The 16391-nt window shown below is 39.0% G+C and overlaps 1 protein-coding gene across 5 annotated transcripts in view; it reads left to right on the forward strand.

The window, feature by feature from the left end:
- LOC107746840 (rho-related BTB domain-containing protein 1-like) overlaps positions 1–15255 on the forward strand; it is a 53915-nt gene extending 38660 nt beyond the window's left edge. For all 5 annotated transcript variants that reach the window (XM_016561166.1, XM_016561167.1, XM_016561168.1 and 2 more), the window contains 8 exons: positions 2862–3047; positions 4248–5049; positions 5173–5392; positions 6708–6826; positions 13392–13542; positions 13937–14025; positions 14236–14341; positions 15028–15255. In XM_016561166.1, coding sequence (XP_016416652.1) covers positions 2862–3047; positions 4248–5049; positions 5173–5392; positions 6708–6826; positions 13392–13542; positions 13937–14025; positions 14236–14341; positions 15028–15209 — 1855 coding nt within the window. In that variant the 3' untranslated portion in view covers positions 15210–15255. The remainder of the gene's footprint in view (positions 1–2861; positions 3048–4247; positions 5050–5172; positions 5393–6707; positions 6827–13391; positions 13543–13936; positions 14026–14235; positions 14342–15027) is intronic.
- The last annotated feature ends 1136 nt before the right edge of the window (positions 15256–16391 follow it).

Genomic DNA, 16391 nt, shown 5'->3' on the forward strand with positions numbered 1-16391 from the left:
TGGAGGCTCTTATTCTCAGCGCAGCGGAGGATCAGTGGATCAGCAGTGGTGCTTTGGCTCAGGACAGTGCAGCAGATCACAGTAGCCGCTGAGCCAAAAAGGGAGATGGGGTCAGAGAATGAGGGAGATTGACACTGTTCCTAAATTCTTACAGTGCTTCCCAGAAGTATTTGAACATCTAAGTCACACTTCAAATATAGGAATCTCGTTGCACTAAATAAACAATATCAAAAAACAACATGGCATCTGCAAACAAATTATGCTATATCTGATGCAATTAGAGTAATTTTTAAATACTTTTTAGCAGATGTATGAGATTCCCTCAAATACATTTTTCTTAATCATAAGTGTTTTTCAGTAAATGCTATTAACCTGTGGCATTTTGTGTTACCAGCTCAGATCTTTGACCACACAAAATACCCACACATCAGATAAACTACCATTTAAAGGTTTGCGGTCTGTAAAATGTCTTAATGTTTTTGAAAAAAGCAGCCATTACTCCATTCTTCAGTGTCACATGATCTTTCAGAAATCATTCTAATATGCTGATTTGCTGCTTGAGAAAATTTTTTTATTATCATCATTGTTGAAAACAGTTGTGCTGTTTTATATATTTGTGGTTTGAGGAACTTTTGATGAATAAAAAGTTTAAAAGCACAGCATTTATTTGAAATAGAAATCTGTTGTATAATGTCTTTACTGTCACTCTTGATCAATTTATTGCATCCTTGCTGAATTAAAGTATTCATTTCAATCTTACTGACACCAAACTTTTGAACAGCAGTGTACTTGGTAGACTAAGAGGTCCTGACAACTAAGGTTTTGATTATATAATTCATCCAATAATTTAACAATGTAATAGCATTGTGAATGTGGTGTGTTTGTAGTATGTACTTGTGTGGCAGACAGAGAGAAAGAGAGCGGAAGACAGAGAAATCTGTGTGAATGAATCCACAGGATGTGTGTCTGTGAGATCAGACACGTCCAGTGTGTGTGCACAGTACTGAGGCAGATGCAGTCAGCTGATAAAGCACTATTAATGGTGGTGCCCTGTTATGGAAACACAAAATCAGGTGACCTTCACCCCTGGTGGTTATTACTTAAGCTAAATACACACCCACACAGACACATTTAACATTTCTAGAAAATGTTTATTAAAGCCTAGCTGAGGCCATTAATTATTTGTGAACGGGAATTGACAAAACACATTGTGAAACTTATTTAGAAATCTCTGGAGGAACCATGACTCAGCGGGGAAGCCCTGCTCCCATGGGCTAACACATATTTATACATAAATATATGCATCATGCATGCATATATACAAAAAGGTCATTTTGAACAGATAAATCAATGTTAAATTACCGTGTTATACCATCAATGTACTATGCTTTTTGTCTTCTTTGTTGTTCTCAGAATGTTTAGACTTATTTATATATTTAAATATGTGTCTGTGATCAAGACACTGTTTACACTAGTGTAGTCAAGCAGACACACAGTCAGGAGTTTGAACTTAGACATGCTCTACATATCTCTACAGAACACCACACGCACTGATTACATAACACAGTCCTTTATGACCCTCAGCACTCGCTTCTACAGCACAAGTGGTTATTATTCACTGAGAGATGGTGAATGGTTGTGGATAGATCTGCAGATGTGTTAGTCTGTGTTTTGTTTTTTTATTTGCCTTAACTCTGACCCATTTCCACATATTCTTGCAAACATTCCCATTCCCACATACATACACCAGCAAAAACACAGACACTGGGATGTCGACTTTGACCCTTGGAGACTGTAGGTTTATTTGCACATGTACCTTAGTGTGTCTTAGTTTAGTAAAGAGACTTAAGGCCCATTCACATTAAGCATGATAACTATAACAATAAAGATATCGTTTTAAAAATGGTTCTAAGTATAGCAGAGTCCACATCACAACTAGAGGAACGATATCATTGGAATCACTTTTTTATAATGTTTTCAAAAACATGGGAATGGGCAAATATGGGCAATCCTATTGCAATGCTAACATTATCATACATGGAAAAAATCAAGTATTTCCAAAGGAAGTAAACATGTTATAATGGTCCACTTTGGTAATTTTATGTTTTCAGGAAATTCCTTTGTTTAATCATCACACATGAGGTGTTTGCCAATAATAAAACAACTTTTTTGAGAAAGTACCTCTAGATTTTCACTTTATTTATCAATAAGTATTTTCTAGAAAGATTATAACTTTAGAAAATATCTTAGAAATGTTGTCTGAGAAACATTGGCTGTCATATTATATCTATAAACATGCACATGAGCACCATGTAAATGCATAACTGTGATAAAATCTGCTAGACCAAGTCTGTTTACATTTCAACAACAATGCGGTGCTCCATTAGTCATTCTTGTGTATGCTGGTCTCACATGATGAGCTTGTGAGTGCAGCTGTGAAATATGACATGCTCGGACATCTCGCTATTATACGACCAGCACTGGTTATTGAGTCAGACAAGATGCTTTAATGACTTGCACAACACCTTGTGTGCTCACACATTCACTGGAAGAGCACACATGCATTAATACACACACAATCTAACAATCATTAATCTATTTGGCTGCTCGCTCACTCACTGTTTCTTCATGAAGTTTGTTCATGCCTCTGGGAAAATGGTCTTACCACGGTTTTCATTTCACAAAAGACTGATTATGATTATTTGTTGCATTTCACAGTTTTTATTCCAAAAACAGTGATTCACTGTCCACTCTGTGTAGGATGATTAGTGTCCAGGGTTTGCCAATTTCCTGCCTATTACATGATTTCTTCGGATGTATTCTCTTAAAATAAACCGATTTCTTTCTCTTTGTGTGTTTAGATCAGATGTGGTAGTGCTGTGCTTCTCTTTGGCCAATCCGAACTCCCTGCGCCATGTTCGCACCATGTGGTTCCCTGAGATCAAGCACTTCTGCCCCCGTACCCCGATCATCCTGGTGGGCTGCCAGCTGGACCTGCGCTATGCTGATCTGGACGCTGTTAACAGGGCTCGCCGGCCTCTGGCCAAGTACGGACCACATCCTACACCCACTCGTAGCACATATTCTGTTATTAAACTTCAGCATGAAAAGTTTTCAGGGGCTTCCGTTTTGCGAGGGTTATTGTATTGTTATTGTGCTTTTACGTTTGTAGTCAGTTCTGCAAATGTAAGTTATTTTGGCTGTTAGAAGTTTTCTGTGTTTATTGTTAATAATGGATTTGAGGACATAGTAATTAATTTAGGTTTATATGTGAACAAACATTTTTATTTTGAAGTGAAAAGTTCAAGATAGACCCTCAGAATTGGGACAAAAGTCTCCCAGTGGCATGTTGCTGCTGCTGTTTGGATAGTTTGTTAAATAATTATTGAAATTCATGGCAGTATTTGTAATTAGTTATTCTTTCTGTTTTAAACATCTTTGCTATTCCTCATAACTTAGGCCGATCTAAATTAATAGTCTGTTGCTATTATGGCATCCCTTTAATTAAAAATATTGGCCCTAATATCATTCAACATATATCTATAAATCAGTTTTGTAATAGTTTAGATTGACAAAATGGATACATTTACATAGAATACAAATCTGATTATATATTTTTTTTAAATCTAGAAAATGAAAAAGAATCAGATATATTTTACTTTTAAATAATAATAATACTTTTAAAATATGAATACTTTTATTCAGCGAGGATGCATTAAATCAAAATTGATTAAATGAACTGATCTGTGTCTGAAAATTGACAGTAAAGACTTTTATAATGTTACAAAAGATTTCTATCTACAATAAATAAACTTTCAAAAAATCCTAAAACAATGTATCACAGTTTCAACAAATATATTAAGCAGAAAAACGGTTTTTAACACTTATAATAGAGAACAGATAATAAGAAGAAATGTTTCTTGAGCATCAAATCAGCATATTAGAATGATTTCTGAAGGATCGTCTGAAACTGAAGGCTGGAGAATTGGCTGCTCAAAATTAATTTCAATTTGAAAATACACTAAAATAGAAAACACTTCTTTTAAATTGTAATAATATTTCACAATATCTGTTTTTACGGTATTTTTGATTAAATCAATGCAGCTTTGGTGAGCATAAGAGACTCACCAAACTTTTTTTTTTTTTCATTTAAAAAAATATTACTGACCCAGACTTTTGAATGGTAGTGTATATATTCTGTCTGGCTTTAATAATGCTTTCCTTTTTTTTCAACTCTCTCCTCTTAGACCCATCAAGCCCACAGACATTCTTCCCCCAGAACGAGGCCATGAGGTCGCTAAGGAACTTGGCATTCCATATTATGAAACAAGCATCGTCGCTCAGTTCGGTGTAAAGGATGTGTTTGACAATGCTATCCGTGCTGCGCTCATCTCTCGACGCCACCTTCAGTTCTGGAAGTCCCATCTAAAGAAGGTTCAGCGTCCCCTCCTCCAGGCCCCCTTTCTTCCTCCCAGACCACCACGACCTGTGGTGGGCATCCCTGATCCTCCTTCCATTGATGGAGAAGGTCCAGACTCTCTTTTCTGCCAACCGTTGTGTGCAGACGTCCTGTTTCTCCTGCAGGCCGGGGCCACTCATGTCTTTGCCCATAAGGTGTACCTGGCCACTTCCTGCTCAAAGTTCTATGACCTTTTCACTATGGATCTTGGAGAGGCAGGGATGGAGCAGGAGGGTGAGGAGAGCTCAGAGGGAAGCGAGGAAGAGGAACAAAGCCGAAGAGGAGCCAAAGAGCAGGCTGGGCGTACCAAGAGCCTGGACATTGATAAGGAGGGTGAAGGAGGCACTAGGGGTTCAGATAGGCTGCTCATGTTACTGCAAGGCTCACTGAGGACTTCACAGAGCGATAACGCTCTGCCTGCCAGGGGCCAGCCCTCTATAGGACCCCTGGGAGCAGGCCGTGCTCTTTTGGGATGGGGGCGTGGTTTCTTGGGGGTATACCTAGAGATGGTGGATGACCCTGTGACAGGTCGGCCGAGACTCATGACAGTAGTGTCAATGGATGATCTTATTCAGAAAGGGCCTTTCCAGGTAAGAACAAACTTAAGTGACACGATCGATAGCATGTTTAATAAGATTCTCAATCGATATATCTATAAAGTTTCTATGACAGTGTCAAATTATCTGTTATCCCTGTTAACTCTGCTTTTTCAGGCAGTGCTGCAGTACCTTTATACGGGTCACCTGGATGAGACACGTGGGGATCTGATGCAGGTGGCCACCATCGCCGAGCTTCTGGAGGTCTTCGACCTTCGTATGATGGTGGCCAACGTCCTGAACCGTGAGAGCTTCATGAACCAAGAGATCACCAAAGCCTTCCATGTGCGTCGTGCCAACCGCATCAAAGAGTGCCTGAGCAAGGGCACCTTTGCTGGTAGGCAATCTGAAATCAGGGTCAAACATTATGTATTATATATATCTATGTGAAGAAGCATTCATGTCGGATCTATCTAACAACCAGAACACAATGCATACAAGGAAACCCAAATGTGACCCAAATGTCCTGGCAAATTGTAATTATCGTATCCTGATAAATTACCCTGCTATCTGTTGTTCTATCCTTTTACAGCGAGAAGCTGAATCAAGCCTTTTCTCCAAACAAAAATAACCTTTACCAAGCAACTTAAAAGCTGCTGTTGTTGAGGGAATGATAAATGAATGGACAGTTCTCACTGATTTTTTGTCTAATTAACTGTCCTAATTTGTTTAGTGCAGACTCTTCAGGAAGTTCTGGTGTTATTGGGTAGTTAATTTCTATTACTTGTCAGTGTGTCACATTCTAAAGGCTTTTGTAGTGACACCATTGACTTAAGTCTCATGAGTTCTATTTTCAATTCCAGAATTCAGTGGAATTGAAATAGAATAGTTCATACTCTAGAACAGTCCATTTGTATTTCCTTTCCTTCATTCAGTCTCTTTGTTGTTTTTAAGGAAATACCCAGTGGAGTGCTTTAAAATATCCCTTCATTGCTGTCAGTGAATATTTGCATATTGTGGACGTGTTTGCTTTTCTGCTTTGTGGTTTCTGTGTCGCTTACTCTCTGTTGATGTCACGTCTTGTGTGTTGTGTGCATGTTTGTCATAATTAACCTTTTTCAACACTCCTTTATTCTCCACTTACACCTGTTTATTTCATTGCATCATCTGCAATTGTCATAATCTCATTACCCAACCATGAAGGTACTTCTCTCATGTTTGAAAAACATAACGTTTTTCATCTCCATTGTGGCCTGAAGACTACTTGTACATTCCCTATGGGTATGCAGAAGTTTATAAACTGAATCATTAGAGATTTATTTGCAGTAGTAGAAATCTGCATTGAATTGAATTAGGTGCTTTTTTCCCATCATGCCCTCCTGATACCCACAGCATACTGCTAAACAACCTGTCCAACATCATCTGTTTTTTAACAAAGTTAGTGAGCCACAGTGAACTCGTGGAGTCATCCATGTCTCTAAAGAATTTGCTGCTAAAATAAATTTGCCCACTATATGGTCCCAGTCTTGCCTTCCCTTCATATTTTCTGTCTTCTTATCCTTAGCCTTGTCAATCTGTCTATTTATTATTGGTCTATGTGTCTATCTGTCTCTTCGTCTGTCTCTGTGTTCGTCCGTCCACCTGTCTCCCCCTCTGTAGCCTCGACTCTGTGACACACGCCGAGCTGTGTGCTCTTTTCCTCCCGGTTTTAGATGTGGTGTTTCGATTGGACGACGGATATCTGCCAGCCCACAAGCCACTGCTCATCTCAAGCTGTGATTGGATGGCAGCCATGTTTCGTGGATCCTTCATGGAGAGTTACATTGAGGAGGTGATCAGAGATTTTAGTGATTCATATTTCATTAAAGCAAGAGCAAGGCACTATCTATGCTATATATACATACACATACACAGTATATATACATATATTTTTTTGCACGGACAAATTTAGTCTGCAAAAGTCTATTTTGTGTTACTGCACTGACAGACGAAAAAAAAAACTAATTGTGCAATAAGACGAATTTGCAGACTAAAACTGTCCATTGTCAAGAGTGTAGCGTATGCATAAAGGCAACTTTCAAACCAAGCATTTTTCTATTGGTTCTGTTCTCTAAGCATTGACTAAATACCAAAGTACCAGTATTTTTGACATCAGTGGTCTACGTCATATGGGTTTGATTTAGGCTCAACACATTTCTCAAAGTTTCACCTAAACTTATTTATGGAACCACAAAGTACTAATACAAAGTACTATTAGTCTCAGTCACCTTGATCCTTCCTACCCTGGAGCTCTGACAGATCCCACTAAAAAAGTGGCACAGGTAGTTAAAACTAGGCCGTCTCTATGACAGCCTGACCCACATTGATGCAGCTGCGACAGGAGACCATCTCATCCATATGGATGAATTAACAGCCCCGCAGTACTAAACAGGCCTCTGAGGAGAGTGCTCCAGGCAGACTGATGCTGAGACTTTAGAGGAGGTCCTGTGCCAGCGGGAACACATGCTGAGATATATCTGCTTTGTGTCTGTGCTCCCATATTCAAGAGAGGCAAACTAGAAGGGGTCTAGAAAGATTTATTTGCAGCGATTGAGGTTGTAGAGCAAATTTAGGATTTGGACTAGTTTTGACATCATGTTAGAGTTATATTAATATATATTAATACATTTTTCTGGTCAAGTTAGATCAGGTAATTATTTTCAGTCTGTATTATGCTTATTTCATTGTCATGTAATTTGCTTTTGCAAAACAGCAGTTGATATACAGTATATATTGATATGATATCTTTAGATTATGCACGTGTTCATACCAAAACACACTCACATCTTTGTGTGTGTTTCAGTGCATTGCTGAGTTTATAGTGACAGGAAGTTTGTTAGACTGGGCACTTCCTCTAGTCATTTCCTCAGCACCATCATGTGAACGTGTACAGGAAGTTTTTGTGTGTGAACCTTTCATAGATTTTTGGTCTCAAAGTGGTATTTAACTAAAACCACATGATAACCATTCCACACAGTTTTTAATTTGATTTACACTTGTTTTCTATGGAATTATTCTAACATATCACAGTTTCTTCTTGGCATAAATTTAGCTCATGTATTTTTCATCCAGAACTATTAAGTCAGGTGTCAAAGGTAAGGTTTCGCTGTATTCCTTTCGGAGGCCCATCTCACCCGCACATAACTCTATCCAGGTCTATCCCGTGCACGCTCTCTGATTTCCTTGGGCTACCGGCTGTCAGCTCAAGTTCTAGAAAGACAAGCTCCCTAAGGGCAGGAACTCGGGACCAAGCTGACCAACACCAGAGGCTGAGAGTTATAAGTGTCCAGGCCTGCCGGTGAAAAGGATCACCCTGTATAACATTACAAGCATTACAGGGAGCTAGATTTACAGCACAAGAACAAACTGATGCGGGAAATAGGATGCTGGCTGCTTTTCTATTCTGACAGCATCGGCTGAGAGTATGTCACATAGAGATCAACACAAGGTGGCCAGAGACAAGTAAACTTGGTTCTGCTTTGACGAGCTTGACATGCTCTTTGCTCAAGCGTTGAATTTTAAGGAGTATAATAGCATAACAAGGTTTGATTTTAAATGGATCCTCCACCCAAAAATTCTAATTCTCTTACCCTCATGCCATCCTATATGTATATGTCTTTCTTTTTTAAGATGAACACAAACAGACATTTTTATAAAAATATAACGCAAGTTGCTGGGACCCTCAAAGCTGGCATTTCACAAACCACACTAAACAAACACGACGGCAGTCAATAAGACCCCAGTTGATAAATCAATGTCTTCTGAAGCATACTAGAGTTTTGTGTGAGAAAAATACTAATAAATACTAAACAGCGTGGAAGTGCAGAGGACCGTCACTACTTTTACAAATTTAACAGTGCGCTTGCATCACGCTTCACAATGTGCTGATGTTCACATCAAACGAATGTACATATGACAGTTGGCCAGAAGTGTTCATTTATAGAGGTATATAAAAGTTGAAAATATTAGTATTTTGACCACACACCACTTTAGTTTAGCTTGAGAAGACATTGAATCATCAATTTGGTCTTATGGATTACTGTCGTGTTTGTTTTGTGTGTTTTTTTAAGTGTCAACTTTAAGGCTCTTATTCACGAGTATTATATGGACTCAAAGTGACTTATATGGACACAAGTATATGAACACATATATGATGTATTCAAATGAACACATATATTTTTCTAAAAATTTCTGTGTTCATTTGAAGGAAGAAAGTCATATACATCAGGGTTAGGAAATGAGAGATCATTTATTTTTGGGTGGAGTATCCCTTTAATGTCTATTTTGGTATTAGTGAGTACAGTAACTATCTTTGAGGCGGTGCTACTTTTTTTGTCTCTTGTGCACAGAGCATAGATGTTTTGGTGTGTTTTCAGTAGAAATCTCATAAGAAACAAGAGTTCACAAGGAGGGAGAGATTGGTTTGTTTGGTTATTGACTCATAGCAACCAAGTTTCTTTTTTCTTTTTAAACTCTTTGTATTCTACCAAAATCGTCCCTCTGGTGCCTCTTTCTTGGCACCTGAGCAGCAATCACTTTAGAAGTGTTAGTGGGCTTTGTAAATGTAAAAAAACTAAGCCTGTTCCATACATTACCGTAATGATGCAAGGCAAAGAGCGGCCAAATGACTTGGTCCTCATCTCCTCCAGTCTGGCACAGTAGGCATTGTAGCGACTGGTTGTAGTGAACACTGTGCTATTTTTAGAATGAGCTTGTGAATAGAGTGAGCCCTTGTCACTGTCTGTGCAGCAGTCGGCACAGAAGGTGTTGTATAACCAGATATAAAGCCCTTGCAAGACCTCAGGGTGGCAAATATTTATAAAGTGTCATTCAGTTGAGTAAAGCTGATCGTTCGCCCATAAGTGGATTTTTCAGAGTCTGTACTCAAATGTTTCTTGTCTATTGCTGCACATTATTGTTGCTTCAGTTTGTGACGCACAGAGTCAAGAGTTGTCCTTGATTGATCTACCACATGTAAGCTTTACTATTCTAGTCCTGTGCAGAAATATCTCTCAAGGTTTTTGAGGTTAGGCAGCACATACTTATTACTGAAGACGACTTTAAAAATCCATATGACATCTACACCGCTTCTGTATCTGAATGTTATTTATAGGTCTCTTTGTGTTGTACGTTTACGTTGCATGAGCTCAATGTGAGTACACTCTTCAGTAAGTCTTGCTGGTCTATCTCTGTTGTTTTGAACATGCTGCTTTTTAAGGCAGGAAGTGTCTGAACAAACGGGAGACGCTCAGGTGCCAGAATTCCTTTCAGCAACATCATACTTCTGAGTGTGATTAGCGCAAGACCGAGCGGAAGCTCAAATGTGAGAAGCTGTCACATTTTCCCCATGAGACAAAGATGAAGTGAAAACGGAGACGATGAAGGCGGAGACTGCGGTTGCGGTGTACACTGCAGTAACTTGTTAGTTGATGAGAAAGAGTCTGGTTGCTTTTGATAGGTGACCACTTCCTCTGTAACACACATTCCCTTGGGTCTTGACCCCATTTTCTTCTCAAGGTAGTTGCATTGTTTTTCTCAATTCTTCCTCTTCCAAGAAACAGCAAATTAACACAGCATATTAATATCACCATTTAATTGAAATTCCGGTCAATTAAAAATAAAACACTAAAAACTAGTGGATTTAGGTATCAAGTTCAGTATGAAAAGGATATTTATTTTGCAGTTTGTTAAAGATTACATTTAATGGTGCATTCAGTAGTTCTCCGGCTAGCATAAGCATTGCTGTTCTTCATATACTTTAAGTACTGACATCTCAGTGGTGTTAGATGATGCACTGCCATCTATCAACGCGGATCAGTATGAAAAAGAAAGAATTTCTTAAGAATTTAAATTTTTTTAATGAGCACAGAACTATTGAATGCATATTAAACAGTCTTATATATACAGTATATATATACTTTTTATTTTACTTGTGCCTGCTAAATCTAGAATTTGATGTGTTTGGATTTGTTTGCTTGTGTTTAGAGGATTGAGACAAAATTTCCATTCACTCACAGCACTATTGTTATCTTTAGGTTTTAATAGGAAGTTGCCTACTGTGTCCCCTCTGCGTCTTTTAAGTCTGCCCTTTAGCCATAATGAACGGTCATATTCACACTGACATTCTGTTAATTGGCTTTGAGACAGACAGGTGAAGGGCACCGCTAGGCTTCAGAGGTACCGCTGAGCGTCATCTTGCCACCCCCCAATGTACCATCTCTGACCTATAGAATCTGTGTCAGCTTGCGGTCGTTGTTCCCACAACCTCCTACTCATGTGGCGGAAGCAGTACAGATTCTGTTGTGATAGTTTTTGTGGTTTGATGCATTTAAGATCAGTTTACCGCACAACTCACTAAGCAAGAAGCAGAAGGTCGGTGCAGTTTAGGGTAAGTGGAACTGTCTAGTCATTCCTAAATTGGATGTATGTGATCAATATTATTTGAAACATTATAAAGATGTTTGCCTGTGATTGGACAAATCCCTTCACAAGATGCTAGTGCTAGTGGTTTCCAGGTTGCTATAAGCATCTGCACCCTGTAAGTGTTCAGTCCTCACGCAGGGTAATACTAGAGGCAATTAAATCCATTGCATCCTGTCCTAATTCACAGAGGAATAACTGCTTAGTCTGAGCATGGCGACGGCATAAGGAGAAGGTTGCCATGGGTTGATTCACAGTCTCTGCACTTTCCTCTTTGTGTCCCTGCTGAAAGCTCTCCCTTAATTCCTTGGCCGTTCCTTGGAGCTGAAAGAATAAGCATGCTTTTGTTTGCTCTCCACCCTCCAGCCAAAGCAGAGTCAAAACAACAGCACTTCTACCTTTAAGCTTGGGTTTATGTGATTTTGGTTATGAATGGTGTTGGATGTGGGCAGATTAAGTCATGTGGCCTCCAGGGACCTCACAGTGTCATGTATGCTCCTAAATACACCATGACATTACAATGGCACAACAATTGCAACTTTCTGTGAAGGACGATAAAAGTGGATTGCACTGTATTTGTGAAATGCACTACTGTTTAAAAGTTTGGGGTCAGTAAGATTTTATATTATAATGCTTTCAAAATTAGGAAATATTATTACAGTTTAAAATAACGGTTTTCTGTTTTAATATATTTTAAAACGTAATTTATTTCTGTGATGGCAAAACTGAGTTTTCAGCATCATTACTCCAGTCTTCAGTGTCACATAATTCAGAAATCATTCTAAAATACTAATTCGCTGCGTAAGAAACATTTCTTATTATTATCAATGCTTGACATTTTTGTGTTTCATCAGGATTCTTTGATGAATAGGAAGTTAAGAAAGAACAAACTAAGAAAGTTTAACAAGTTAAGAAAGAACAAACTATTTGTCATAATGAAACTGTCTTCACTGTCTTTTCTTTAAAAACATCTTATTTACCCCAAACTTTTGAAAGATAATGTGGCCTTGTACTAATATGATGTACATCCATTCATTAAAAGCAGAAGAATACAGTATTTTTTTAAAGTTAAGAGGTTATAAACACCATAAATAAATTGGTGCACCAAGTGGTTGTTTTAAATATGTTCTGGTGGTGACAAAATTTGCCATATCAGTAAATGGGAACAGAGTCTTGCTGAATGTTGTGTATTTTTTCTGTAAAGCATATTCTGTGTTCACTGTTATATGATGACAGTCTCTCCTGTAGGCTGGCTTGTTGGCTCTTGTTTATGCAGAGGCCAGGTCTCCCGTAGCGACAAGCCCACAGAGTTATTTTTCCACAGCTTTAAGCTGAGACTGTCAACGGTTTCACACAGTGCTTTAATCTCCTGAAGGATGAAAGACCCCTTGTGGTGGCCACTGTCCTCGCCCTCCTATCGCTCTCTCAGGCCCCTTCCTCCACGAGCCTTTCTGGATACGTTCATCCCTTTCTAACCGCTTCCTTGGCCACTTTGGGTCCTGTCATGTCAACACGAAGGCCTCCTCTAATGGTCAGCGGCCAGGACCATGCAGGTCTCAATAGGGGAGAGGTGCTGAGCAGATTGTTTCATCCCTGGATCAATCTGCCTCTCGAGTTTCCATGTCCTGGAGATGAGCTATGAATAAACATTTCTCAGCACGGGTTATTCAATTAAATTCAAGTTTATTTGTACGGCGCTTTTCTTGGCAATGTTTCTAAGATGGAAGAATGCTGTTTTTGTAACATGGGAAATATGATTTTCAAAAGACAAGTTGCTATCTAATATAACACCCAGATTTTTGACTGTAGAGGAAGTAACAGTACGGTTATGAAATCTTTTCACACAAACTTTTCTCAACGTGGGCTTTTGTTAATAACTGTGAACTTGAAATATTTAGGCTGTTTTTTGCTAACCGCCGCTCCGTTTCTCTTTTTAGGTCTCTATCCCCAACACCAGTTGTGCCTGCATGAGAGCCGTTCTGGAGTTTCTGTACTGTGGTGTGTTAACACCTTGTCTTGAACTGGAGCCAATGGACCTTATAATACTAGCCAACCGCCTCTGTCTTCCCCGCCTTGTAGCTCTAACAGGTAGGTTTCAATAATGGCTCTATGTTTACCCGAAGGCAGACAGTATACCTTGAAAAACCACTGTACAATTCTGTGGTTAATGGGCCTGGAGAGGAAAATAATCTGAGATCTTATACTTTCAGCATGAATTTGTGAGCCAAATGTTGGTTAATATTACAGATGATAGCATTTAAACTCATCAAAGCTACTAGACATGGTGCTAACTAGCAAAATAAATAAACAAAAATAAATGTTATCTACAGCTAAATATTATCTAAAAATGCACCTGTGAAGGTGAGAAATTTTTCACTGTTGACGATTTTGTTGTTATGGAGTATTTTGCAAATTGTTAACCATTAAGCCTCATGGCTGACATATTAACACTTGTTGTGTGGTGTTTTGCCATGGTCTACAGAGCAACATGCCGTTGAGGAGCTGTTGCAGTTGTCCGTTAAAGGGGTGGACGTTGATGGCCATGTGCTGGCCTATCTGGAGATGGCTCAGGTAACATTAATAAAGATGAAGCAAACAAAGCCTTTAATAGAATGCCCTGAGTAATGAAGTGGCAATATAACCAATGGCGCACATTACAGAATTACCATTCATTCATAGCCTACTTTATTCTAGTTCAAAGGATGAACAGACTTTGCTTTTCAAATGAGCCTCATTGAGAGAAATCACGCTGTGCCAACTCTGCTTTTCTGTCTGCTGTAGTTCCACAATGCCAAACAGCTCTCTGCCTGGTGTCTGCATCACATCTGCACCAACTACAATAGCGTTTGTCGAAAATTCCCTAAAGATATGAAGACTATGTCTCCTGGTAAGGAGCAAGAAGTGCTTTTGTTCATTTGTTTATTAGATTTATATTATGTATAAATGAAATAAATTCAGCAAAGATGCACTAAATTGATCAGAAGTCACAGTAAAAACATTTATAATGTTAGAAAAGATTTTTATTTTAAATAAATGCTGTTCTTTTAAACTATGCAGCCTTGGTGGGCATGAGACTTTCAAACACATGAAAAAATTGTACTGTACCAAACTTTTAAAGCAAGTGTCTGTATGTGTATATAAATTTAAATATCTCTGTTTATTTACTTATTTATTTTGCAATTCTAATTTTGTACTAGTAAACCTTATTCTCTTCAATTGAATTTTTTAAGTAAATATAGCTAAATATCTAAGCAACTTGATATATATCACATATTTATGATTCAAAACTTTTGCCACTGGGATAAAAAAAATAATAACTTGGATCAAAGACAAAATAAAAACACATTTTAAACCATTTGCTTTTTTTTTGCTTTAGCCATAAAACTTTCCAAATTGAATCCGAATCTGAATACAACACAATATCTAGCATAATATCTTACTTCTCAAGTAAATGTCTCTTGGTGTAAGGATTTTTAGATATTTATCTTTAGATGAAAAAACAAGATACAAATACTGAGCAAGAAAATTATTTTTCCACTGTATTTCCTTCATCTTGCTCTTTTGTTCTTCCAGAAAACCAGAAACACTTTGAGAAGCATCGCTGGCCCCCTGTCTGGTTCCTGAAGGAGGAAGACCGCTACCTCCGTTCTCAAAAAGAGCGAGAGCGCGAGGAGGAGATCTTACGCAAGCAGCACACCAAACGCGGCTGGTGCTTCTGGAGACATCCATCCTCCTCAGCACCCCACATTTCCTGAAGGTCTGCCTACATCCATCCATTCAAACCCCCTGTACCCCTCTCCCTCATCTCAGTCCAGAGGCATATAACCAAGCCTGGGGAGCCCTGTTTCTGTGCATCCATCCCAACTGCTGGAAGTGTGTCTGGGTCTTCTTTGCCTCTGAGCTTTAACCTTCCCTCCCGCGTTGGGCCTTAGCGGGCTGCCCGCCACGAGAGCTCAAAGCGTATGTGTCATTAAATGGGAGACGGCTCGGAGAAAGTCTCAAATCTTTCTCACTCTCGATGTTACATGTTCTACTGTGCGAATGCAACAGGTCTCGCCACAGCATCACATAGGGAACGCCATCATTGCAGTGGCCTGCTTTCGCCTCTTAAGACTGTTATTATTATACAAGACCACACACACACTCACACCAGCACCCCGTCTGAGCGCTGGCGCCCAGGCACACGGATGCTGCATGGTGCTGCTGTGTTGAGCTTTTCTCTGTGAGACCTATTTCTGGGAAAACCGTCATGTTCAATGCCTACAAGCTGAAACATAGCTTAGCTTTGAATACAACTAGCAACTAAAATGGCGGCAGGGATATATATATATATTTTAAAAAAATTAAATAAAGGGGTTATTGCCCTTGCCTACATTCTCACTAAAAAAAATTCTCCATTTTGGATCTTCCATTGCCCCATATTTGGCTCTGAATACCAATTGTGTTGCCTACTAAAGAACTGTTTTTCAGATTGCTTGTCCTGTTACTAAAATTTGCTCATGTGGTAGAACAGAAGGGGTGTGTAGTTCAGGTCTGTCACTCACTAAAAAACTCCAGGCCAGCACCAAAGACAGACATACACACAGACAACTCATTCAAACACAAACGCCTTACGAAAATCTGCAGAAACAAAAACTTGACAGCAAGTAAACTACAAAATTAGGGCTATTTTACCACTGCCAGGAGAGTATTAACAGTCACAGCTGTTATATGACGTTCTGTAGATTGAGCTTTGTGATATGACCACTAGCAAGCTCCTCCACTTGCTTGCCTTTCACCTCCACCACTGGGGGACGCCCATGCCTTCTGAGTTTACCCTGCTTTCGAAAGTATTAGCTACTCATTTGTTTGTCAATCCTGTTTCGGATCTTCACATCCTTGTGAAATGCACTCATTTTTGTAGCACTACTTCAATCTTAGCTATTGGCAAACCAAAA

The sequence above is a fragment of the Sinocyclocheilus rhinocerous genome, unplaced genomic scaffold (genome assembly GCF_001515625.1).
Source record: "Sinocyclocheilus rhinocerous isolate Xijiao unplaced genomic scaffold, SAMN03320098_v1.1 scaffold468, whole genome shotgun sequence".
In the NCBI taxonomy this organism is placed as follows: Eukaryota; Metazoa; Chordata; class Actinopteri; order Cypriniformes; family Cyprinidae; genus Sinocyclocheilus; species Sinocyclocheilus rhinocerous.